The sequence below is a fragment of the Amia ocellicauda genome, chromosome 15 (assembly GCF_036373705.1).
Source record: "Amia ocellicauda isolate fAmiCal2 chromosome 15, fAmiCal2.hap1, whole genome shotgun sequence".
Lineage (NCBI taxonomy): Eukaryota > Metazoa > Chordata > Actinopteri > Amiiformes > Amiidae > Amia > Amia ocellicauda.
Window position 1 is genome coordinate 17763030 of NC_089864.1, and position 27630 is coordinate 17790659.

At 37.2% G+C, this 27630-nt stretch overlaps 2 protein-coding genes across 4 annotated transcripts in view; one reads left to right on the top strand and one right to left on the bottom strand.

The window, feature by feature from the left end:
- The window catches only part of lin7a (lin-7 homolog A (C. elegans)), a 28421-nt gene extending 17098 nt beyond the window's left edge, over positions 1-11323 (bottom strand). Inside the window, exons 1-2 of one of the 2 annotated variants that reach the window (XM_066724356.1) lie at positions 11181-11323; positions 2471-2589 (exon numbers count right to left, since the gene is read on the bottom strand). In XM_066724356.1, coding sequence (XP_066580453.1) covers positions 2471-2589; positions 11181-11256 — 195 coding nt within the window. In that variant the 5' untranslated portion in view covers positions 11257-11323. The remainder of the gene's footprint in view (positions 1-2470; positions 2590-11180) is intronic. The other variant, XM_066724357.1, reaches the window with a different exon arrangement.
- A 12136-nt stretch (positions 11324-23459) lies between these two features.
- The window catches only part of acss3 (acyl-CoA synthetase short chain family member 3), a 43506-nt gene continuing 39335 nt past the window's right edge, over positions 23460-27630 (top strand). The window contains exons 1-4 of one of the 2 annotated variants that reach the window (XM_066687125.1): positions 23460-23968; positions 25235-25379; positions 26321-26509; positions 27464-27598. In XM_066687125.1, the coding sequence (XP_066543222.1) occupies positions 23538-23968; positions 25235-25379; positions 26321-26509; positions 27464-27598 (900 nt within the window). In that variant the 5' untranslated portion in view covers positions 23460-23537. Of the gene's footprint in view, positions 23969-24079; positions 24228-25234; positions 25380-26320; positions 26510-27463; positions 27599-27630 lie in introns of those variants that run through there. The other variant, XM_066687126.1, reaches the window with a different exon arrangement.

Here is a 27630-nt window from a genome sequence, read left to right on the forward strand (position 1 = left end):
GCCCAGTTTGCCTCGGCAACCTTTTTGTCCACAATTGTGGTTAGGTGTACACATTCAATTCAGCTGTACGTTTTCACATTTCTGTCTTTCATATTTAGCTTGCATTTGTCTGTACTTGGGCAGTGTAAGCTCCATCCAGAGGTTTTGTTTCATGCTTCAGTTGATTCAAAAGTCAGCAGCCTGAAACATGCTAATATACAATACCATATGCTCCAAGTCCCTTGAATAAAACAAAACCATTCTGCCCATCATTGTTTTCCCTATTAACTAAATCCCAAATCTGAGTTGCTAACATTTGCTTCACCTTTAATCGCGCAACTTCCATAAAAACAGGGAAGACCGTTCATTGTTCAGTCGGTCTGTGAATGTCACCTCTTACTGGTCAGAGTACTGGTGCCTGCTGTGATTTGAAGTTGCTAGTAGATATTTCAGATCCAAGGCTTAAAAGTAGTTACAAGTAATTCCAAGATCATACTCAGGTTCCAAAGCCCTTGAATGTATGAAGGTTTATTTCTCTCTCAAAACTTTAAATCCTGGAGCTCAATCTTTCACGGTTTCGAAATTTGGAAGTCCTCTCTCCTGCAGTGGCAGTCTTGTGTTATGACTGGGCAGTGCTATAAAACAATTGAAATGACATGATGGGCATGCAGGCTTAAAAAAAAAAAAGGGATTTAGTACAGTAGTTGTCTTTATAAAATGGTTCAGTCATGGTCTTTTCTTTTTATGCCTCATGCTTTTTCTGCAATTAAAGTAATACTCACTGACCACGTTACACAAGAAGCACTTGGTTCAGTTTTATTTTTTTTATTTTTTTTAACTATAATTGTTTTTCAGTTTTATGTGTTCATCGTGGATTACAGTCTTGCCCAGACAACCTGAAAATCTTCACCACAGGAGGCAGGCAATTGCACATTTCCAAAACATTACATAATAAGCTCCCAATATATAAACCTTCTTCTTGTTGTAAACAAATGTACACTTCAGTCGCTTTTAATTACTTTTCGTATTGAAAACAACATGCTCTCGTCTGATCAAAACACAACATTACAAAAATTGGTTTCTCCATTTGAAAGCATGACATTTGCTTCTGAGTTGTTTCTCATGTAATTATAATTTTAGCTCCAAACATACAAAATAGCATGCTTTGTTGACTTCAACTCCTAAATGCTCTCTTTACTATACATTTGAGACTAACAGAAACTTTGATCTTACATTGTTCTACTTCAGAATACTTATTATTACCTCTAAATGTTTATTTTACTGTCATAGATGTTGATATCAGTGGAATTAATGTTCTGTTTTTCAGTTGCTCTGTAGTCTATTTAACCATTTTGTCTGCTTACTAGACCATGAAATTAGCTAATTTAGACAAGCTGTGAATACATTGGGGTGTCAACAATAAAATCAGGACCTACTGAAGGCTTGATTTATGTAGATTAATATAAATTTAACTAATAATTCCATCATATGACTTGTACATCTGCAGTGAATGACTGTATGACAGAGTACAATCTCCTCATGCTTTTTCTGCAAGTACCCAAGGGTGTCCTTTTCTCCATCTCTTCTGCACAACCACACAAACTGACTAAAGGAATTGTCTGCATACAGTGTGGGATATATCAGTCACCCCTCTCTGTGTTTGTACTGCACAACATAACTGAGTTTCTGCATTTCCCACACAGCATGAAAAAACATGATGTGTTTGTTGTATGATGAAATGTATAATGCTTGAATCAGTTGTTATAAAAGACCAGTAATAATAGTAATCATTTTTCTATCCTACAAGATCTTTAATGAGGTGTGTGATCCACAGCCATGACACGCAAGCATGACGTTGTGCGCATGGAAACTGCAGCTGCTTTAAAGTCCTGGACAGTTACGGCTCCCTGTAATTACACTCTTAATAACGGCAATACCGTAATTGCAATCTTAATCACATCCCACGCTCTGCAAATCTGTACAGCAGGCCTAGCTTCACAAAGTCCTGTAATCATAAAGAGAGAAAGCCATCTGCCCAGCAACAAGGCATAAACTCCTAGACCAATATCAACCACTTCTTCACAGTTGGTTGGTATAGTATCTTGACTAAGCCCTAGTATCCTGGCTACAATCAGACTTATATGATATCTGAAGAGTGTTTCAATTTCCTTTAGGATTTCAACCTAAATAGAAGATGTAAAAAAAGGATGTGTTGTTGAGTAGACAAGTCATGAATTATCTTGTGCAAAATCACCTGTTAGCATGATAACAGTGTGTTGGAGTCTACTTCCCTTAAAACCTTCATCTAGCAGAGACTTTAATAAACAATTGCTTAGATACATACTGAATGAAGGCTATTGTGTGGTTTCCTATCTTCAGTGTCTCACTCCGAATAAAAAAAGACTCAAGTGTTTGAATCTAAACAGCAGGAAAATCTGTACAAACCTAAGCTCAGCCTCTGGTGAAATCATTAAAATAGCACTTGACATACCTCTCTGATCGCAGTACAGAATTCGCTCTGGAGAACTTTCTTTAATGACTGTAATTTATGAACTGGTACATTCCCAGACTCCTGCAACTTCTCCAGTAGTTCAATTGCTCTGGCCACATCTAAATGGGTAGAAGAATATTCATAAGGTTATTCAGAGTTATTCTCATAGGGTACACAACTGAAAAAGAAAAAGAAAATCAATAGATACAAGTACAATGGGAAATTATTACATTTGCTCAGGCACTATTACAATACTTCCAAGAGTAATCTGGGAATAAACGTTGGATGTTTCCATTAAAATAAACAAAAGCAAAAGCAGAAAATAAAAAGAAGCTACTGCTATGTTTCTCATCTCACCCATCACAAGCCCTTTTGTTTAAAGGTAGTTCTGGTTGTCACATCCCCTACAAGCTTGCAATTCCTTTTCGTCTGGACTTTTGCCAGGATTTTAAATGGGTTGAAAGGTGTGTCCTTCCGAAGCCAGAGGTAGTTGAGACAGCGCTGTTCTGACACAGCCTTTAAAGGGGTTCATGTAAACCCATCAATAAAATATGAAATACCTCAGTTTACCTATTCCTCAGAAATAATTTAGTATGATTCGCTGATTTTGTAATTTGTAATAACAATATTAGAGGCTATACTATACTATATATACACACACAGAGACAGACAGAAAAACACAGAGAGGGCGACAGAGAGGATGAATATAGGATTTTTTGTTGTGGTTGTCTATAACTCTGTCAGTGATGGCATCATTTGAACATAAGTAACACTGCTCAATCACTTGCAGTGAAAACTGCTGTTGTAGAAGTGTTAATGCCACACTCACGCATTTTCACACACACTCTATTAATTGCTGTCTGGGCATGTCACACCTAAGAATAAATCTAGTTTTCTCATAGGATTGGCTTCTTTCCTTTTATTCCCCTGCATGTTCAGGACATAAATGCATCTGATGCATTTCATCTGCAATACCTCCCCCACAGGAACGGGACTACGGAAATCTCAGAATGCCTGGACTTTATTTATAGTCTGACCTTTCGGAAGTTATGGAAATTACAGGAATGAAAAAGAGAGCGGATACCTAATAATTGCATAAACTTTCACTTAGTCAAACAATCCAATGATTCAGTTGGTAATCAGCATATCAAAAATCTAAATCAGCAACATTTTAAGAAATGTTATGTATGGGTAAAGTAAATTTAACCCACATGATCTTTTACGTTAATCTTTTTGGATGTTGTGACCTTTATGTATTAGAGCAGTGAAAATAAAAACTACTATGCTCCACCAGAAGGCAATATATTACAAACCAGTGAAGCAAGAACTCAGGACAAGACAGCTATTACTCTCAGAAGACTTTTTTAAAAAGCCAAATCAAAAATGGAATGTACAAAACTGTAAGCCTAAAATGGGTCTTTATACAATTTATTGAATAGAAAAAATGTGCTTGAGTTCAGATGTCAAGAGGAGGCAGACAAACACTATATTTTGACAAACACTTGCTATTTTGCAGGTTAAAAAAGGGACATTTAAATACCACTTGAATTATAAAAGCTTATCTCTGCACAAAACAAAACTTGTGACCTGCTCCACTGAAGTTAAAGGGCAATATCAGTTCTCTGTTACGTTTACAGCTCACAAACAGAAACACTGCTCCGCCTGAATATAATCACTACTCTCCATAATAGGTGAACACATCTCTGACATCTGTGCCTATTAAGCAGACCTTTTTTGCAGACATTTCTATTTAAAGGTATGGATACTTTTCTGCTCAATATTAAAGATCATGAGTTTAAGATAAAGACTAAACTACTGGAACACTGCAACAGGTTACACTGCTCAGAAACAAAAAAGTATATACAAACAAGTTATTTCATTAGACCTGTAACAGCCTGATATCTAAATGACTCAAAAACTGAATTCAAGATGGAGCAAACCCTTGTTAAATTGGTTTACACATCTTCTGCCCACACTTTCTCTTTGTCCTGTTCCAATCTGCTAATTAACTCGGGTTACTGCACTTTAAGCACCTTTACCTCTTAAACTGATGTTTGTAATTCTGTATCAATGGTTTAGGAATATTACAGAATATTCACTGTAAAGGAACAGCTAGACACTTAAGCACTGTAAAAGCAGAATGGGCATCTTTCTTTTAGATGCATTAATTTATACATTTTACAACATGTCCTGATAAAAAAAACACTTAATAAACCCTTACTCAAGTCCAAGCCCTGACATGGAACTGTATTCAATCACCCCACCATCCACACATGAACATATTAATATGTCAAAATGTCATGCTGTGCTGCCAATCTTTGCTTTCCAGACAAGTTATGGTGCTTTTATCATCAAATCCATAGGTAACCCCACTGAAATGTTGTGGGTTAGTGCTGACAAAAAGAAAATTCACATAATTGGGAGGAAATAAAGGTAGCAGTAATGACAGGCTTTAAAGCAAAATAGCCTTCACTTAATTTAGCCGAAATACTAAAGATATTTTTAATAGAATAACCACTTATAAGGCAATTACAGGTGATAACAGAGCAGGCGCGAACAACCAAGAGGGAAGCTGTAGAGTGATATCTAATCCTGTCCTACTAAAGCTGGACTGCACTTCAGTAAAAAGTTTAGATTTGTTTTTTATCAATTTCCTTTTCTGTTCTAATGTTTTACATGTCTATCATTAGTTTTATTTTTTACATTTAATATGAAACCTTCTCCAGCCTCCAGCTAAATCAAGCCTTTTGCACCTTCCTCATTGAAACGTTTGAAAGGTGTGTGGCTGATATCATCCTTTATTTAGTTTTTTGTTTATTCCAGTGGATTGATTTGTTGCATGATCTAGTATAAAACATTTAAGCACATCTTCTTTCGTGTTAGCCATTTGTAACTTTCACATTTCTGGATCAACAAATTGTCTAAAGAAAATTGCAAATTAGTGTGACGCATCCATCCAATATTGCTTTCTTTGCTCTTTTAACAATCTAAATCTGTTTATATAAAAAGGTGGCAATCAAAATCTCCACTTCTGTGGCTTTTAAGCTACATTTTTCTAGGCCAAGAAACACTACGGAAAATGTCAGGCAAATATATACACTGTAAATCATAGTTTATATTTATGGATTTATTTTAGTAAACTCCTTCTGAGCGTGTCAATTATCGACTGCAAAGCGTTACATCTTATTTCTCTATTTTTTGTTCCTTTTATCCTTGTGCTATGACAGAATTGTCTCCTGCTGCCCACCAATACTTTTTACCGCTGTCTTGCTGGTAGCCCAGCTGTTCAGTATAAAATACTGTGCTGCGTATGTAAAACAAACAGCTATTCATAGAATGCATGTTACAGTTTTACTGCATGAAATGTTTCAAATATCCCCATAAAACAACAAGCTTATTCTAGTCCAAAATGTCTCGTTGCCTCATAGGAGCAGTGAACGTCTTCATTTTATGATTTCTTTCTGTCAAGTCATTCAGATGTTTGTCTATTATGTGATATCACAGGTCAGTTTTTTTTACTTATTTTCCTCAGTAAATTTAATACATTTATTTGAGATATTTTTTTACAACATTGCCATGAAGCTGTCTGTCAAGCTCACTCTTATTTACACTCCACAGGTATTCTGCTGGTGTCTATTACCTGTGCTTTACCATCAGATTTTAATGACAAGAACATAATCTGGTTTAAGTGGCAGTATTTCTTCCCCAAAACAAGGTTGTTCTTAATGGATTAAATAATATACAACTGCGCACATGTATTATTTACAAGTACAGGTGTGCCAAGTTAATCATTTTGTGGTCTGCTTCCCCACAAACAATAAATCAATGTGTTGATTTAGATTCTGAGGATTACAGATGAATTTCATATTTGACAGGGAATTTAACAACCAGTGGGAGAAAGGATGTGGTAAATCTGAAAGACAGAACAATGGGAGGGAGACTCTCAAAGGAAAGGCTGTACTGATTACTGAGGTTCGAGGCATCATAACTTCACTGTTGTCATGCAGATCCTTAACCATATTCAGTGACTGTGCTTGGTTGAACCATGCATAATAGTCCCTGAACAACTGTGATAAACAGCTTCCTAATACATATGCCTGAGTCATGTGCCTTCATTTTATATTGACATGGCTTTGCAGCAGTGCAATTTCACAAAGAGATATGTGTCAAAATACTGGCACAAAGCTGTTGCAGCTGAACCCACACTATAAATCTCAGGAAGGGAGTTGTTTTACATATGGTTGTCAGTGTTACATATAGAACTACCGGTACTATAATTGGTTGTACCATATGAGTATAAACACAAACACTAGTTATATTTTCTATGCTGTTATTTAAATGGCTGTCTAATTTATTTTATGGACTAAAGCTTTTACTTAAGCCTTAAAACACTTCATTAACGACTACATGGGATGGTTAAAAATAATTAAATAAACAAACACAGTTCACTAACCACTGTACAATAATAACCCTTTGAGAGTATTATGATTTGTTAGGCACTGTTTTGTTTTTAATCTGATCAAGATTATGTAATGCCAATACAATATTGCATCTCCCTCTCTACAGAGACAGGAAGCAGCTGGTGAGAATTATAACCCAGTACAGTTTTGCAGGGGCGGTTTTGGTGCTTCTGTGTTCAGCACTTTACACTGGCAAACGCTTTCATGTTCAAATCCAGCAGCAGGCGCTGAACATGCAACAAATCCAGCTGCTGACAATGGTGGTGTTCTTGCAGCTCACCTCTGACAATCTCGAGCTGACTTTGACTCCGAAAGCCTTGCCTTTGATGAGCTGCGGGGTGGAGCTCATACATGTATAGCACGTATAGCAAGACAGGAACTGAAGCTGACACACCAACTACACAACAAACGGGCAATTTAATTGACTCATGCTTCTAACACGAAGGAGAAAGCTGTTTTAGGAAGCATTACAGTGCTGATTGTGTTTTTTTATCAGTATATAGCTGTTCTATTAGATGAAATATTACTATAATTCCAACTGCAGGAGCTTCTGTAGACAATTTAATACAAAAGCTGTTCAATTTAGTAACAACTGTCAATAGTGCATTTAAGATAAGAAAGATAAGATAGCTAGACATGCCCAGGCATCTCTGGGAAGCCCTAATAAGTGTGTTCCTCTGTGTCCCTCAATCACTAAAGTGGACTAAATTATAAGTAATTGCCATCTCAATTAAACTTCATGTACTATGAAAAACAAATTATTACTAATAAGGCTAATGACTTAATTCATATCAGTGCTATCCATTCTACTCCTTGTTGATACCAATGTTCGGGATGTCTTGGAATGCCTCTTTTGCAAACGTGTGAACAAATTAGCTGGTGAAATGCTGTCCATCATGAGTTAATGAACGCTGAATTCAATATCAAAATATTTAGTTTTCTGCTAAAGCTGATTATAAACCACACAAGTGTATCTCACTGTCTGGTGCTGCAACATAATTAAACTGCAACACAATTATAGAACAGCTCATACCTCTATGAGGAAATATGACAGAACTATACAAAAGCAAACTATAGGGGAAATTAAACCACATGTCGCTCAAACTACTGTGCATTATTGAATTAAGAGGTATGTTATGAAAAGGTTTTTTTTCTTTTTGACAGCCCCAGAGTTCATCTGTATTTCATTTCCACAACACAGTAGTTGCAAAAGCACGGGGGAGTTAAGACTTTTATTTCAGCAGAAAATAATATTGTGAAAATGGGAGGTAGCGATGCCTTGACCACATATGTTAGAATATGTTTGCATACAGGCGTGAGAATTAATTAAGAGTTCCATCTTAATTCATTCTCACACCTGCATGCAAACATATTGTAACATATGTGGTCAAGGCATCGCTACCTCCCATTTTCACAATATTATTTTCTGCTGAAATAAAAGTAGTGTTCAAATGTGTTCAAAATGCATTTTGATCAAGCCCTTAGATCACTCTTCACATCACTCTTCTAAAAATGGAATCTGAAATGGATTATGTGCCAGAATGTAGAATCAACTGTTTAAAACTGGTCTGTGTGACAACATACCTACATTATACTATAACTGATCCTAAACTACCTCTTATTGTGATATCTGTAATTAATGTATAGTCCTAGACCTGGCTGTACATTATCAAGACTATCTCCTAAAGTTTACAGTGACAAATTAACCTAGTTTATACCCTGATTAACAAGAGCAACACATTATATTCCAGCCCTGACACTTCATTTAAAAAAGGCAAGTATACATACATAACAGGGGTCAGCATGGGCACCCTGACTGGTCTATGGCTACGCAGCCCCATACGCAACAAACTGCGATGCACTGTGTGTTCTAACACCTTTCTATCAGAACCAGCGTTAACTTTCTCAGCAATTTGAGCTACAGTAGCTCGTCTGTTGGATCGGACCACACAGGCCAGCCTTCGCTCCCCACGTGCATCAATGAGCCTTTGCTGCCCATGACCCTGTCGTCAGTTCATCGCTTTTCCTTCCTTGCACCACTTTTGATAGGTACTGACCACTGCAGACCGGGAACACCCCACAAGAGCTGCAGTTTTGGAGATGCTCTGACCCAGTCATCTATCCATCACAATTTGGCCCTTGTCAAAGTCGCTCAGATCCTTACGCTGCCCATTTTTCCTGCTTCTAACACATCAACTCTGAGGACAAAATGTTCACTTGCTGCCTAATATATCCCACCCACTGACAGGTGCCATGATAACAGATTATCAGTGTTATTCACTTCACCTGTCAGTGGTCATAATGCTATGGCTGATTGGTATATATATATATATATATATATATATATATATATATATATATATATATATATATATATATATATATATATATATATATATATATATATATACCAATACCAATATATGGTACCAATACCAATATGTTGTTTATAAAAGTATCCAGGTTAAATTCAGAGATAATAATGAGCAATATATAAGCCTGCAGGTATACAAATAGAATTGTTTGAAAGGTGGTTTTCAAAAATGTTATTCAAGCAATTGAAATTGAGCCTGCAGGAATCACAAAGCTTGGTTTACTAAACTTGAAGGAATAGAAATCAAAAAATTCCTGAATGGAGATATATATATGGATACTTTTATAAACAACATATTTGTATGTGACTTGTATCAATAGACCATGGTTAATGACCATACCTGAATGTTCAGTGTAGAAAACAGAAAACACAACACACATTTATTTCCATGATACTACTGTCACCACCTTATCAAAACATTGTTGACTCCAATTTTCCCACAAGAAAGATAACTGTAAAACAATAAAATCTACAATTCTTTCAATGCAGTTATTATCTACGGAAGCGTATTGCTGCCACCCGAAAAAAGAAAAAAAAAACGACACAGTTCAGTAGCACATGGTTTCCTGCTGAGTCAAAATGTTCACTGGACACTGGCTGTTTACTGTAGGACATGCCATCCTGTTTTACCCAGTGTGTTGGCAATCCTTCAAAATGTCATTCTATACTCTTTTAAATAACTGAAATGCTTCAAGTATCATATGTTTCTATTTATAATACTCCTCTGTGCCACAAATACTACACGATACTTCAGATCACGTATTTAACATAGTTATTTAACTGTATATGTCTTCAATATGTCTTTTTTTTCCGGGAGCATACCAACGAGTAAAATAAATCAGCAATACATCTGATAGTGACAACAAACGATTATGTATCTATTGATTGTCATAATATAGAACACAAATAACACAACTTCGCGGTTTTCTTTTTTAAATCACGTCTGATTCCATTCCACTGTGTTTACGTTGAATTCTGCGATGAATGTGATGCCGAGTGACAGCCAGTGGCCGCGTTGGTGTGGCGCAGATTCCGCAGATCTGCGCTGCTCCTCCTATGGGATCAACAGGATTCTGTAGATCTGCGCAGAACTGCGGAAATCTGCGCGACGCGGACGCGACCGTCAGCTCCTGTAGAGCGCGTCGAATGACAAGAACGCTGGGGGTGTTCTATGTGTTCCATCTCTCCGCACTGTGCGAGAAGGTACCAGTACACCACATCGCCTCTAATTTATGTCACAACCATCCCCATATTGCTTTTTAAAATACCCACTAACGTTGCTGAATATCCTTCTAGTCTGATACAAGTTTAAGTGACATTTTATATCTGACTCATTGAACAAACGTCGTGCGTCTGGCCGACTCTCAGCGGCGTGAAGCAACAGAGAAAATTCGCATCTTCCCAAGAGTTGTCATCTGTTTGCCACCAGGCAGACCACGATCCCAAAAAGTTCGCCTTTTAAACGAACAAAGACAGAAACATATCACGTTTAAGAACTGTTTTCCGGAATGGCGACTTTAATTGCTACATCCATAGTAACCCATGTGTTCAGTGATCATCCGCTACGTTTATTCTCTCCTCAGCGCAGTGTTCAGGCTCACATTGATCAACTACACTGTCAATGAACACGATCAGAAACACGACTCGCACACCGTGCAACCCACTCACTAAGCGCTGGACTGTAGCAGAGCGCATCAGATGCTTATATGCACTTGACATCTATATATTCTCACTAAGAATCCAAGAAAACACAGGAGAAAAATACATATGACCCGTGTACGAGTAGTCCTCCGTTTCCCCTCCGTTTCCCTCTAGTTGACCACAGACAGATATCCAAAAGCATAAGCAATATGCGAGCGCGGGTCCCCTGTCTTACCTCTGTCCAAAGTGAGCGGCTGGACCACTGTCGCCATGTCTGCTGTGTGAGAGCCGAGCGACTGGAGCTGCAGCATCAGAGCTAGCGAGTGAGAGCAGCGGATCCGTCAATGGGAGTGGCTGAGACAGGCACTGGTTACCAGTCCTCAGTCGTGCATTGCTCCAAAATGCCACTGCAACTTTGTGCAACACTGAAGCAACTAAAAATCAAACAATCAGACCTGTATGTGTATCCAAATGATGATGATGATGATGATGATGATGATGATTATACTGCTACTACCACTACTAATAATAATGTATGTGATAATATGAAGCATGCATCCAACTTTATCAGAGAATGATAACAATACAACTAAATATCCATTAATTTAGTTGAATGTTATGACTGCAAATGTAATGGGTGCCATATTTTGATTTGGTTTGATAGTTGTATCTTTCAATAACGTGGTGAAAAAGGTGCTACATATAATAGCAGGCAAACACAAACTCAATGTTTAAATGCATGTTATGCATCATTTTAGCCAGTAACATAACACGCTTCCAAAAACATAAGCAGATCAAATGGCTTAAAGAGAGTGAATCAATTTACAGTGCCTTCCAAACGTATTAGGAAAGTGAAGTCTAAGTCTAAGCAATTGGGTGTTCATATCAGAGCTGTCAACATCCTGTCAACCTGTCTCGTTTTGACTCGCAGAGTCTGGAGTTCAAAGTCAAAATGAAAACCACATAACTTTCTGTGAACAAAAAGCAGGCGGTTTTCCAAGCTGAAAGAAAATATAAAATCAATCAGATCCATAGCACAGAAATTGGGCACACCAGAATCAACAATTTGGAATATACTGAAGAAGAAACCACTGGTATGATTACCAATCAGCCGAGAGTGGGTCGGCCAAGAAACACATGTGCAGTTGATGACATTATGAGAGCTGTCAAGGAAAAGCCTAAAACACCTGTCAGAGAAATCACCAACAATCAGAGTGCAGGGCTGAAGGTATCAAAATCCACAGTTCACAGATGATACAGACAACAGAAGAAAATATTAATAATAATTTAAAAAGTGCAAGATGTAAACCTTGGCAGCACAAAGAACAGAAAAGCCAGATTAGAATTTGCTTGGAAGTACAAAGATGAGCCAGGAGAGTTTTGGAACAAAGTTTTATGGGCAGATGAGACCAAGATAAACCTTTACCAAATGATGCAAAGGTTAAATTATGGAGAAAGTGAGGAACTGGAGATGCTCCAAAGAACACCACCTCATCTGGGCATGCATGACCACCTCTAGGGCTGCCTTACTCGACTTTATTGATGATGTAACTAATGATGTTGGCAGCAGAATGGCTTCTAACAGAAACATTTTGTCAGCTTATGTAGAAGAAAATGCTTCCTAACGTATTGGGCAGTGCTTCAGCACGCAACATGACAATGACCCAATGGCATCTGGCCAATGCAACCAAGGAGTTCATCATTAGAAAAAAGTGGAAACTCTTAGACTGACCAAGCCAATCTTCAGATTTAATTCTTTTTAAATACTGAAGAAAAAAATCGGGTCAGATCACTACAACAATAGACAAGGATCCAAAGTGTCTGCAGCAAACTCTTGGCAAAGCATCTCAAATCATTACACAAAGAGTTTGCTGAGCTCACTGGGTCACAGACTTCATGCCTCAAAGGGATTTGGAACCAAATACTGACTTTACACTTAAAGTGAATGTGTCGCAATACTTATGGTCATTTGAAATTAACAGGTTGAACACAGGGTGTTTTTGTTCTAATATGATCATATGTATGCATGAAACTACCCCAAAATAAAACATATATTATATTGTACTTATCATTCATATTAATCTCATGAAGACAAATACATATTGCTTGACAATTAAGCAAAAACAAAACACACCAAAAAACTGTTTTGACTTTGCTGTTCCAATACTTTTGGAGGGCAATGCATATCCTTATGTTTATAATGCATAACTGTAAAGCATTAAAGATGCGACTGACACAGTTGTTGCTGGTATTCAAAACAATGTACTGCACATGTCCCTCGGTGTATGAGATGAATGATACAACTTAATACATTTAATTGCCATATTGCCTGTTGTCAGAAGATTTAATTAATATATTTTAGACTTTCTTTTCTTCCTTTTGGATTATGGATTGTACTTGATTGTGGTTATTGAATTAATTTTAAACCATTTGAACTCTAATATGTGTATTCATTAGAATAGCATTAGATAATATAAGCAGTCATAATGGCACATATGAAGAAAACAAATACACCGATCAGCCATAACATTATGACCACCTGCCTAATATTGTGTAGGTCCCCCTTTTGCCACCAAAACAGCCCTGAGCCATCGAGGCATGGACTCCACTAGACCTCTGAAGGTGTGCTGTGGTATCTGGCACCAAGACGTTAGCAGCAGATCCTTTAAGTCCTGTAAGTTGCGAGGTGGGGCCTCCATGGATCGGACTTGTTTGTCCAGCACATCCCACAGATGCTCGATTGGATTGAGATCTGGGGAATTTGGAGGCCAAGTCAACACCTTGAACTCATGATTCATCAGACCAGGCCACCTTCTTCCATTGCTCTGTGGTCCAGTTCTGATGCTCACGTGCCCATTGTAGGCGCTTTCGGCAGTGGACAGGGGTCAGCATGGGCACCCTGACTGGTCTGCGGCTACGCAGCCCCATACGCAACAAACTGCGATGCACTGTGTGTTCTGACACCTTTCTATCAGAACCAGCATGAACTTTTTCAGCGATCTGAGCTACAGTAGCTCATCTGTTGGATCGGACCTGTTGGATCGCTCCCCACATGCATCAGTGAGCCTTGGCCGCCCATGACCCTGTCGCCGGTTCACCGCTTTTCCTTCCTTGGACCACTTTTGATAGGTACTGAGCACTGCAGACCGGGAACACCCCACAAGAGCTGCAGTTTTGGAGATGCTCTGACCCAGTCATCTAGCCATCACAATTTGGCCCTTGTCAAAGTGGCTCAGATCCTTACACTTGCCCATTTTTCCTGCTTCTAACACATCAACTTTGAGGACAAAATGTTCACTTGCTGCCTAATATATCCCACCCACTGACAGGTGCCATGATAACGAGATTATCAGTGTTATTCACTTCACCTGTCAGTGGTCATAATGTTATGGCTGATCGGTGTATATGTACTGTATATATTATGTTTTTATATATATTTGGAATATACATATATACAATTATTTTAAATATGTGGACTTTTCATATGGGAGGGACAATTTATGGTGATATTACTTCATTACAAGAGCATACTTCACTTCTTCACTTCATCACTTCAAGAGCATACAAACCCCATGTGCCAAGACTGATCTTTTGGCCTTGTTGGTTTGACCCTCATTTGGGCTTTGTGGCTCGAGCTCTCTGAAGTGTTTGAATGTGAAGTCTGACTACATATTGTACAGCACATGAAGGAAATAATCCATGTCTTAGGTTTTGTGCCTAGACATTAAGTGGTTATCCATGTACAGCACATTCCCAAAAGTATTGAGACAAGAACCTGTAATGGATTTTACTATCTTTTGTTGTAGGTTGATCACATAAGTACATTTGTTTGTTATTTTGGGAAACAGAGATCTACTCTGTTGGCATTGCATGTCTTTATACCCACACAATAATGTCACAAGGTGGCATTGCCTTTGAAAACACTGCATTGCCTTTTTAGAGTCCTGACCTGCATCCAACTATGCAGAACAACTATGGGATCAACTGGAAGAGGAATCAGTAAAAAAAAAAAAAAAGAGATCACCTCTTCCTGGCAAGAGAAATGGCCATTTAATTCTCATCTATCCAGGATTGCAGCAGTGATTGAGGCTAAGCATTCAACCTTTTAAATACCCTGTCAGCAGATAATATTTGAATCTTTAAAGGCAATTATGTTTTGACCTTGTGGTTTTTATCAGATAAAGATAACATTTTTAAGCAAAAAGAATAACCTGATTACATTTTTAACATAATGGCAGAACAATACAGCAATGAATCGATATTGAGGAGAGTTAAATATTCTGACACCAAAAAATTTAAGAATAAAGATCTAACTTATTATACCAGGATACAGGGGGAAACTCAGCTTGCAAGAAAATGTATTAAAGTCATGACTCAGACAGCCAATTTGTGGGATCACTATTGAGCACAATGAAACCTTTGTGCTCTTATTGTGCCATCAAGGCTCAGGAAAAAGTACTGCTACATAAAATTATATGAATTTCAGGTCACAGACAATGCCGAGCTTTCTAATGAAAAAACCTAAAACAAAACGACTGGTAAAACACATTCAGTTATTATGGAAGTCAAACTCGATATTTCAAAACAACATAAAAAGGTATATGTTTTTTAATATATGCTGGCTCCTTCATTAACGGCACAGCCTGTTAACTCTCTCTTAGGTTTGATTGTGAAGCTATAGGAAGATGGAGGCAGTCCAAGTAGCACAGTGATACAGTACAGCACACATCAAAGAGGAATGGAAATTGAGTCATCTTTATACTTGACTTCCATTGTATTTTATGATTACAAGCTACATTCAAACTATATTCATTTCATAGTAGACTATGTGGTGTTGGTGCAAAGTATCTACTGTTATTGAAAATTGAATATTAAAAAATATTTTTATTATTATTATTATTATTATTATTATTATTATTATTATTATTATTATTATTATAACTACTACTAATTTTACTACCATCATACTAATATCCTCTCCCTTCGCAACGTAATTTTTTACTTCTGAATATTAGCCATGCATATTTACATAGAACAAGTGTGCAATTATTTCAGAGCGCTGGCATGTTAATGTTCATGTTTCATGAATAAAAGATGCTGGTTGCAATGCACGGTGGTACTGAAGGCTATAGGGACATCTGGAAATGTTACTGCTAAAGAAGAAAGAATCAGCAGGCTATTGATTTATATAGAAGTGATTTAACCTCCTCAGGATAAAATTAAACCATACTCCCCCGGGCAGGGACATTGGCCGATGCTCTGGGGATCCTGTCACACAATTTTCACAATAAAACACCACCACCTTTCCACTCCTAAACGTCTCCAGGAGAACAAACTGTTTACAGTCTGCGGTTTCAAAGTCCTGGGCTGCTCATCCTATAATATTTTAGTGGTATTAAGGTCAGGCACATCTAAGTCAGTTAGTCTTCTTGCTGGTCTGATTTTCATTTTCAGTTTCTGTTTTCTATTCCCCTGGAAATGTACTGTTTAAAAAGAGACAGGAGCTGTAGATAATTATTTCGGCGAGTGTTCTTGTCTGAACTTCATCAGTTTCTTATTGCATTTTGGGAAGTTTGCTCTTACCAGCTCTTAATTTGATTTTGGTTTCCTTGTTTTTTTTCTCTATTATCTATTTGGTTAGTTGCATTCACACTGTGTTACTGTTCATTTTAGGTCTTTTCATTAAGAGTGTGTATTGGAGTCTGAGCCATTAAAGTAAAGCAATTGAAAGTGTGCATCTGTTCATGGGAAATTCAAAGTCTCTGACTAGTGAAGATGATTTGTTCAAGTTTAGCCTTTACCCGTAATTTAGTATTAATCTTACATTTGTTAAAATTTTCATATATAAAATAGTCTTGACGTCACCTGTATAATTTAAATAAATATATATTTGGTTATTATAACTGCATAACAGCAAATACTTATTCTTGGGTACTGGGAAAATGTATAAAATCAAGCTATTTAACTGCCAGAGATGTTTGTTATTATAATCATTTGGAAATGTGCATCAAGTCTGTATATGCAGTTTTAAGTATAATTTAATTTGAATATCCTCCTACAGGTTCCATACATATCTGGGTTTTGAGTTAATCCTGTGTTGCCGGAAAAGCAGAGGATATCCTACAAACAACAATGAGAAAGAACCAAACAGACAATTTTACATGATACACAATTGTAGGTGTTTAAATGAATGGTTTACATATTTACTGAAGGATTGATGTCTAAGCCATCTTTTATTCTTCATGTACAACACACACACATACACAGATAAAGTGTATGTGTGTATTTATAATGTGATGTAATACCAAGATGTTTTAAACTGAGACAATACTTTATTTTCCGCTTTAACATTATTCCTTGCAAGCCCCACCAAAAAAGAAAAACAATTATCCACCTATTTAATTGATGACATCTCCTGCATCTTCTTGGACTTTCCTGGTGAAATTATATTTTCACACCTTATTTTGCATGAATACGTGTCCAGTTAGCTGCTAATACATTATCTTTAGCAATGAAGCTTTAAAAGATAGTTTCTTTCAGCTAAAATACAAATGCAATAAATTGCCCAAATCCTGTGAGAAACACAACATGAAGAGGTTAGGTATCTGTGTCCATACAGGATGTTGTAGTAGCATTTCGATTTTTGGGGGGGGGAGGAGTGAAGGATGGGGGCATTGAAAAACAAAATAATTAGTATTAGACGTCTTAGGTTTTTAATTGTTTTCAGGATTTATAAAGTGGAGTCTGCCAATATATTAGCAATCCAGGGACTACAAAAGAGAAGAACCAACAATTCGATGCTCTCTCATATTTTGATCTGCATATGTTCAGTTATATATTTGAGTTTTAATTGACCTTTAATTGGGAAAATAAGAACTTAAGTTAAATTACATTAAGTATGGTCTAAATACAAAAGTATGGAACATATTCAGCAGGTGGTGTAATCACAATCAACTGTAACAGCAGTCTTAGCAGTATATTACTTCTTTCTAGTATATGAGTTCTTAATCAATAATTAATTTCATGGAACCTATTTTCCCAAAGGAGCACAGAAAGATAAGTTGCCTCATGGTAGCCCTTATGCTATAGCACTCTGCAGATATTAGACATTATAACTCAGTTTCGAAATTGAATCTACAGGGCAAAAAGCATTATAATGAAAAGTATCCAGTTCAAAATGGTCTAAGTGTTCAATTTCATCAATCACATTCTCCCTCTAGAATAATAGATTATGAACTGCAGGTTAGGTTCATAAGGTAAACGTAGAGAAATGTTGGTAACACTTTACAATAAGTCTGCCTATAGTTACAGTATACTTACATAGTAGGACCTCAGTAACTTCAGATGTAGGTACTCAGTAACTACTATGTAAATATATTAGATACAGATACGAGACTTACTGTAAAGTGTTACCAAAACGTTTAGTTTAGTTTTAATATCAAGACCTCTAGCAGCTAAAATGAAAAAAAAAAATTATTTCTTACTTTTTAAACCAATGTTTTTTATTCCAAATATTAAGAATAATACAGATAAAACTACAAAGAAAAACACTATGATAGCTAAATCTCAGGCACCACTTTTTCCATACACAGTCAATTCCTTACAATCCTTTTTTAAGGATTTTGAAACACGTGACTGAACCAGACAACAAAATACATACAGAAGTCAAAATACTTGGCACAACCAACCTAAAGAGCACTAAACTGTTTCAGGAGAGAAAAAAAACCCATAAATTCTACAGTGTGTCCACACCCAATAACCTAAGCAGGCAGCCAAGCAATAACGAAAACAAAACAAATCAATACCTGAAGATCAACTGATTTATTAGGAATGGAATTGCCGTTATAACTGAGTGTACCATAATTTATGAAAGCACTTAACATGTATAAATTATCCTTCTTGAAATAGTAGGCGTACAGCATTATAAAGTCTTGCGTGTGTTCAGGAGGTTCTGAATAAATACTTTGTGGTTATGCTGATTGTGTGATGCTCTTGGACATCAGTGGTGCACAAACAGTAATGAAACTAAACTAATTGTTTGGTGCAAATACCTTAAATTCCAATGCTGTTATGGCTGGATTGAGATCAAACAAGTAAGATCCTCTTGATTATATTTTATGGAAGAGGACAATACTTTAAAAGTTGATAGTACTCCAGCTCACCACCTATGTAACTCAAGATCTTAAAAGTCATATATCTTCATTATTATATGTTTTATTATGTTTTAATTCCATGGTCCCTTCAGATGTATCCTGATAGACCAAGGTGAGACTGAAACGGCAGAAACTTAAGCAATGCTCCAATCCTTACAAAAGGGTTTATTTCTATATAACGATAATGAAACATTGCAAGAAGTCGGTCTCGCCCATGCTCAGACTTGTCTTCCTGGAAAGAATACGCTGGAGAGCAGCTATTCAATATAATTCTGACCTTATGGATCAGCCTTTGTGTTTGATGCCAAAACTGCGGATTAGGAAATCTATGATTAGGAGTCTGGGGACAGAAGCCCTTGTGTACTTAACTTCAGAGTGATTGTATTCAGTTTGATTGAGAAGCCTTCGATTGACTTTCCCCAGCCGTGATGGAAAAGAGTAATTTACTGCCGGAGCTGTCTCCTTGGTAATTTTTCACTTATCTGCACATCTATTAACAGTTATTCTTTTATTCATTATTTAGATAAGCCTAGAGTAATTTCCAAACCCAATGAAACTGCAGAGCATTTACAATTATTTAATAAGGATAGCTCCAATTGGTGGCAGATATCTGGATTTTAATCCAAATTATACCACTACAAATTCAAAGCCATTATCCTAGGTGTCCTCTAGTGCTGCACTTGAGAGATTTTTTACTGATTATCTCTTAATGTCTTCCTAACTGATCAGCAACCTTAAGCACAATGGCAGCATCACATAGAATATTATTAGACATATTAAATCCTGTTAAGAAGAAGAGTTGTTTCAAGGTCATTTTGATTTGGTTCTCGTCTTTGAGGGTTTATAGTCCTGAACAGGTCATATTTGCTGTGTAAAATGCACATATTTAACAAGCTGATTTAGAGCACAATATAACCACAGCTAAGCTCTGCTATCAATTTTATTACATTGAAATGTATCTTTTGAACAGCCTACCTTTATTATCTGATATGAAGGTCAGTTCTGGGATATACAACTCTGGAAAAAATGAAGAGACCACTTAACATTGATTTCTGAACTGGGAGTGGTCTCTTAATTTTTTCCACAGCTGTATACACTCACCTAAAGGATTATTAGGAACACCATACTAATACTGTGTTTGACCCCCTTTCGCCTTCAGAACTGCCTTAATTCTACGTGGCATTGATTCAACAAGGTGCTGAAAGCATTCTTTAGAAATGTTGGCCCATATTGATAGGATAGCATCTTGCAGTTGATGGAGATTTGTGGGATGCACATCCAGGGCACGAAGCTCCCGTTCCACCACATCCCAAAGATGCTCTATTGGGTTGAGATCTGGTGACTGTGGGGGCCAGTTTAGTACAGTGAACTCATTGTCATGTTCAAGAAACCAATTTGAAATGATTGGACCTTTGTGACATGGTGCATTATCCTGCTGGAAGTAGCCATCAGAGGATGGGTACATGGTGGTCATAAAGGGATGGACATGGTCAGAAACAATGCTCAGGTAGGCCGTGGCATTTAAACGATGCCCAATTGGCACTAAGGGGCCTAAAGTGTGCCAAGAAAACATCCCCCACACCATTACACCACCACCACCAGCCTGCACAGTGGTAACAAGGCATGATGGATCCATGTTCTCATTCTGTTTACGCCAAATTCTGACTCTACCATCTGAATGTCTCAACAGAAATCGAGACTCATCAGACCAGGCCACATTTTTCCAGTCTTCAACTGTCCAATTTTGGTGAGCTTGTGCAAATTGTAGCCTCTTTTTCCTATTTGTAGTGGAGATGAGTGGTACCCGGTGGGGTCTTCTGCTGTTGTAGCCCATCCGCCTCAAGGTTGTACGTGTTGTGGCTTCACAAATGCTTTGCTGCATACCTCGGTTGTAACGAGTGGTTATTTCAGTCAAAGTTGCTCTTCTATCAGCTTGAATCAGTCGGCCCATTCTCCTCTGACCTCTAGCATCAACAAGGCATTTTCGCCCACAGGACTGCCGCATACTGGATGTTTTTCCCTTTTCACACCATTCTTTGTAAACCCTAGAAATGGTTGTGCGTGAAAATCCCAGTAACTGAGCAGATTGTGAAATACTCAGACCGGCCCGTCTGGCACCAACAACCATGCCACGCTCAAAATTGCTTAAATCACCTTTCTTTCCCATTCCGACATTCAGTTTGGAGTTCAGGAGATTGTCTTGACCAGGACCACACCCCTAAATGCATTGAAGCAACTGCCATGTGATTGGTTGGTTAGACAATTGCATTAATGAGAAATTGAACAGGTGTTCCTAATAATCCTTTAGGTGAGTATATTATATATATATATATATATATATATATATATATATATATATATATATTAATGTATATATATTAACATGCCACTGAATAACAGTGAACATGACTTCTAAAGCTTGCGACTTATAAGGCTTACGTAAAAAAGTTAAAACTGAGGGTGAAACATCAATAAATATTTTGCAAATTGTACAAATTATTTTAAGAATGTAAGTAGCAGCGACTTGTCGGTACTGAGACCTTCATCAGGTTGTACCCTTCATTTTGTTTTATGTACATTTTTCTTCATAGAGTTTCATCTTTAGAACTTTACTGTGGAGTTCAGAAAACTATGAGCAAAGTTTGCTGTGGAGCTAAAAGCTTTGAAAATAACTCAATAACTCTGAGTCAGTCCAATTAGTTTCCACAGTAAATTCCAATGTCATGCATGCTACACTCTATAGGTGTTCTTGTGTTCTGTGAAAAGATAATTACAGGCTGGGGCTTATATTGAATGCAACACCAAAATAAATGAAAACTTAATAAAGGAAAAGAGAATCCCAGTAAGATTTTACTGTATATGGTCAACTAGAGGAAAGGGCTTAATATGTGTTCCTGGTTACTAAAGGAAACTATACCCCAGGGCTGCTTTTAATGGAGAACCTCCATTAATGTATTGACCTTATTGATTAGTGTAAATGCTCCACAGAGAGAATTCAGACCTAATATTAAAGTTGTGCGTGGCTTGCCTTTAACACCTGGTGCTCCACAAGCACAGAATAAAACCTAAAATAATAATTTTGTAATTTAAAGAATGATGTCTTGTATGATGCTTTTGACAATGGGGGGATATGTTATAACACCTTTAGAAGGAAGCTACATTGTGACACGAGTATGGATTACTACACACATAGTTACCACAGGCCTCTTTCTGCACACTGGCACAAGGCAAACTCAGCAAGGTCTAAGCACTTATTAAAAGGACACTTAAATTACATTATATAATTGTTGTACAACACTGGTTAACTTAATATGTGCAATGTAAAGAAAACATCAGATCCATCAGAACGCTTTTGGAAGAATAGATGTAAAAATGTGTTGTATAAATGTACTTTATAAGAAGCCCCCTTTTTGTATTTCTTATCAAAATTAAATAAATCAGAACGTACATATACCTCTGATAACTTTTCACAGAATTGTTCAGTGGGAGTATTATCTTGACCAATGAACTATTCTGCCAGTCAGCTCGACTCTGTAATACATCAGGCAATTTCCACATACATACTGTATTATTATAAGTTCCTTGTTGAATGTGATATTTAATATATAATTATATAATAACTGTTTCTCTCTGGCTATTTCAGTTGAAAATATTGTGTGATTTTAATCCATTATAAGCAGCTCTTTAGAATAATTTAAAAGCTGAGAAGGTCCAGAGGGGAACCTTTTTTATATCTGCTTGAAGCAGAAACATAAAATGAAGATACTTAAGACAAGACACTTGAATTCCTCCATAGTTCATAGCCCTTTTTGAGAAGTATGTTTCTGAAGGTTTTATACTTTTGAAGTATGCAGTAAAATATAATTTGGCTCCCCTTGTAATACTCCACCAGTTAGCTGACAACAGTTGTTTTGGCAGAGAATTTAAAATGATTAAAAACAAACAAACATGAAAATCTATTACAGAATAAGCAAATAACCAATTGGTGGGTCAGACAGATTTGTTTTTGGCAGCAACTAAAAAGTTAAATACTACCACATTTAAACAGACAATAGTTTTAGTAGGGAATGGATGTAATTGAGAACTATATGTATATGCATTTAGAAGCAATATGTATCACCAATAATTTCAAGGGTGACAGGCTGAGCAGTTGGAGGATTAGGTTGCCAAACTAGCACAACTGCTCAGTGTCTATTGGTATTGTGTGTGAAATACAGGACAACCGTCATCTGCTGGTTTGCAACTGTTAGAAAACAATTTGGTTATCGTGGCTGCTCCTACTTAACGTTGGCACGAAAATGTGTACTGGGTCTTGGGTTTGGGAATTTCACGCCGATTGTACAATACTCCTCTCCGGGATTTTGATACAGCTGTATAGATCTGGAGGCCGAAGAAGGAACACTTATGTAGTCAAGAAAACACAGGTGGCCTCCATAAAGATGAGTGTTTTCAAACCTAGCATTTTAAAAACGTTACTTTGGAATAACAGCGTGGGTAGAGCTGGAGCTGGAGCATGTCTGACTGATTTAGTAAAGGCGAAAAGAGCTTGTATACAGGGACGCTGGCGTGCAGAAAGCGAAACTTGCAAACTTGCATACTTGCAGAGTCGCAGGAAAGTCTCAGCACAAGCAGATGCTGGTTTTGCGTGCACTTCGCCTGGACTGCTTTATCAGCCCAGTGCAACCAGCCTGCGTGCATACAGCTCTGCGACACACGGCGATCATCCCTGCAGCCGCGACTCCTATGATGAAGTGTTCAGGCTTTCTCTGCGCGATCCAGAGCACTTTTGGGGTGAGGCAGCTCAGGGTATAACCTGGGTGCAGCCGTGCAGTAACACGTTGGATAATAGCAATCCACCATTTCCTAGATGGTAAGACCCCGAGATGTTTTATACTGCAGTTCCGATCAATCCCATGGTAGTTGCATGACTGTAGCGAAGGAATTTTTATAGTGGCGTTCGTGTAGCGCCGGTTTCAGCAGTTCTGCGCAGATCTGCCGAATCCCTCCGCTGCCATTGGCGGAGCAGCGCAGACCCGCGCAGAAATGCAGACATCTGCGCCTGGCGAACTCGGCCAGCAGTTTCCCCACCTGTGGGTCACTGAGGACACGTACATAGTTGTGTTGTTCAGGTACGTTTATTTCTTACTGTTACATTCCCAGCTCCGTCAAAAACTGATTAAGAGACATAATGAGTTATCGGGAAGAAACTAAAATAGGCCCATTTCGCATTGCACGACCAACATAAACAACTTTTTTACGGCGGGTGTTGTATTCTCGCTGAATGTGAATCTGCAGATCCGACCCAACACACATTGGATTATCAAGCTGTACGAAATACGTCTACCTATTCGACCAATGTATTTCTACCAAAGATTAAGTTGCACTAGTCTTTCCTGATGAAAACAAAGTTGAAAACATAACCGCAGTTTCAGTGTTGAAATCCAGAGAATAATGGTTTTTTTTTAAAGCTTTTCAATCTGATATGTATGTGTTTGCTATCTGTGCAGATTTAATAAATCCAATCCTTTACCTTTGAAAATGTAATGTAGTAACTTTATGTCCCTTGTTTTCACATCTATCTATCCATTTGTGACCGTCGCGTTTGTGTGGGAGGCCTTCAGGGTTACAATGTATCCCACAGAATACGTTATAATTCGTTACACGTACTTCATTACGACCAATGTGAACACAGCAAGGAAAATGCACTAAATCTTTACTAAAAAATAAATCTAATTAATAAATGTTTATGACAGGAAACTTTAGGCAATAACAATGTAAATCATTGTAACAGTCTGAATTAAGACAGTTACTTGATTAAGGCTACAGGGATTCAACTGTCTAATGACGCTTGGTGTAATTGAATACAATACATTTAAGTGATATTTTGAAATAGTCTAGATTTATACAAATGATTTTCTACATTTGAGTGCTGCTTATGTTTTTTTTTTCATTAATATTATATAGTGTAACACGATGGTAAATTTAAATTCAAGTACAGTGCTTGGTAAAGGTGTGAAAAAGACAGGTGCACCTTATAGGTGATGATAACAATGCAATTCAGTCAATATAATATATATTTTTATCACATTGAAATTTATTTTTTGGAACAGATATTATATATTTTTCTCTGTATCAGGTTTGTTGGTGGGAAGCTGAATATTTGCTATAATGCAGTAGACCGCCATGTTGAAAATGGACGAGGGGACCAGCCGGCCATCATACATGACAGTCCAGTTACTGGGACTAAACAAACCATCACGTACAGTGAGCTGCTGACTGAGGTAATAAACAAGCAAACACTTAATCCGCTTGTACATGTCTTCAATAAATCACTTTTTACCTGACATGTAAAACAAAACTATTACTATAGACATTAACAGTCAGTTTGTGGTTTAATGAAAGTGCGATATCTGTTACAATAGGTACGGTGAAGAATACCCTGAACCCAGTGCGAAGTATATGTCACAAACATTTAATAGGTTTTACAAAAGCAGCCCTTGGTATATGACGTATAGATCTCTCTGGGGCCTAAGGGTTAAGAAATACAACACCAGTAAGATGCCATTGTGGAACTGAATTAAAATGTTTATCGCAGTGTGCATCACTTCCCAGCACGTGTGGATTGGAACACTTATTGAATATAACCAGTTTTATCTTTTTTTAATAAAATTAAAATAGAAGTGATAGAATCATTACAACCCTTAAGTACCTTAAGTAACTGTTTAGTCATAATGTGTTCAGTATGTAATACACAGTCCTGCTAGAATGGATTGTAGTAAGAGACAGCATTCGGTTTTATTACCTAGTTACCACAACCTTAGATAACTATGCAAGAGCAGCACCTTAAAGAAAATGCCCTTTTTTGGTGAGTGCATGCCTGATGTTGTGGGGGTGTCGTTTCTTCGGTATGACTTATACTCTTGTTAGCAAGTTAGCTCAGAATTAAGATCTAATCACTAATTTGTGTTAAATGGTGCCTATTTCATTACAATGGATAGCAAGAATGAGGCTTTTAGAGAAATTACACATAGGCAAAAGCTGTATTTTCCGGATCACTGGCACTTGCTGTCTCAGTTGTGGCAATTAAGCAAATTCATCAGATTCATTGCTTATTATCACTGCCAGCGCGTTACTGATTTAGCAGGGCCTCCGAGCACAGGGGCCATTTCAGTAGTACTTGCGTCATTTTGCTTTGTAATAATGACTCTGATTTATCTTCCAGGTGTCCAGGTTAGCTGGGGTTCTGGTGAAACATGGTGTGAAGACAGGAGACCTGGTTGTCATTTACATGCCCATGATTCCCCAGGCTATCTTCACCATGCTGGCCTGTGCACGGATAGGAGCCACACACAGCCTGATATTTGGCGGTTTTGCATCGAAGGAGCTGTCTGTGCGAATCGACCACGCCAAGGTGAAATGAAACCCATATTGTGATCCATTATCACATTTTGTTTGTATTTTTTCATTTGCCTCTGATGATTTTTGAATATTTAATCATTTGTCTTCCATGAGTCTTTTTTTATATTGATCATCCATTCGTTTCTTGTAGATTGCGACTTGAAAAACATTGTTCCATTGATTTAGCTTTTTCTAGTTTTTCTACACAATAATTGGCAATACCGCAGAGATCCCACAGCAAGAATAGACTCCAAATAAGCTTATTAAAAAATCAGAAATGGATGTACCGTAATGTACAGAAAATGCATGCACACTGTCAAATACAATTTATACTAGAGATAATTTATTTGAAGAAACGCAGGTATGATGACATTAAAAGGCATCTGCTTTCCCATTTTTCATTCATGTTTTTGTATTAGACAATATGTATAGTTTTCTTGTCTTTTCTCCTTCAGTTTATTGGAGAAATAGGACCTACTGGTTTCAGTATTGCTATGCAGTTATCTTCTATGTATTATATATGTTTATTGTTGTATCATTTTTTGGTATATATAAGAAATAAAATAATATATATATAGACCTGACTAAAATACTACAGCTGCTGAATTTCTGTGAAATATGTATATCTTGACAGTATTACTATTGTATTGTAATTTGTTCATATAGATAATTCAGAGCGCATATTTATACACATTATACTTTAATTGTTTTTTAAATAAACGATGATTTAAAAAGGCAATGGGGAGAAAAATGTGAAGATAGTATACGTGGAGCAGAAGTAAACATACAGGGTTTAGCAGTCAATATGAAGAAATGGTATGAGTACTTTTATTTTGGTGTCGTCTTGTTGACAGTATACACACACTGTTTCAAGATGACGCATAAGTGTGTAACTGTTGCAAGTAAATGTTTTTTTTTCAATTACCTACTTTTATCCTTTAGCACTTATATAGTTTTAATTTTGTAGCCTAAACTGGTGGTGACAGCCTCCTTTGGCATTGAACCTGGGAGAAGAGTGGAGTACATTCCTCTGGTTGAGAAAGCATTGGAGCTTGGCCTACACAAGCCTAAAAAAATCCTCATCTATAACCGTCCAAATATGGTGAGACCTTTTCAATTCTTCATTATGTGTGC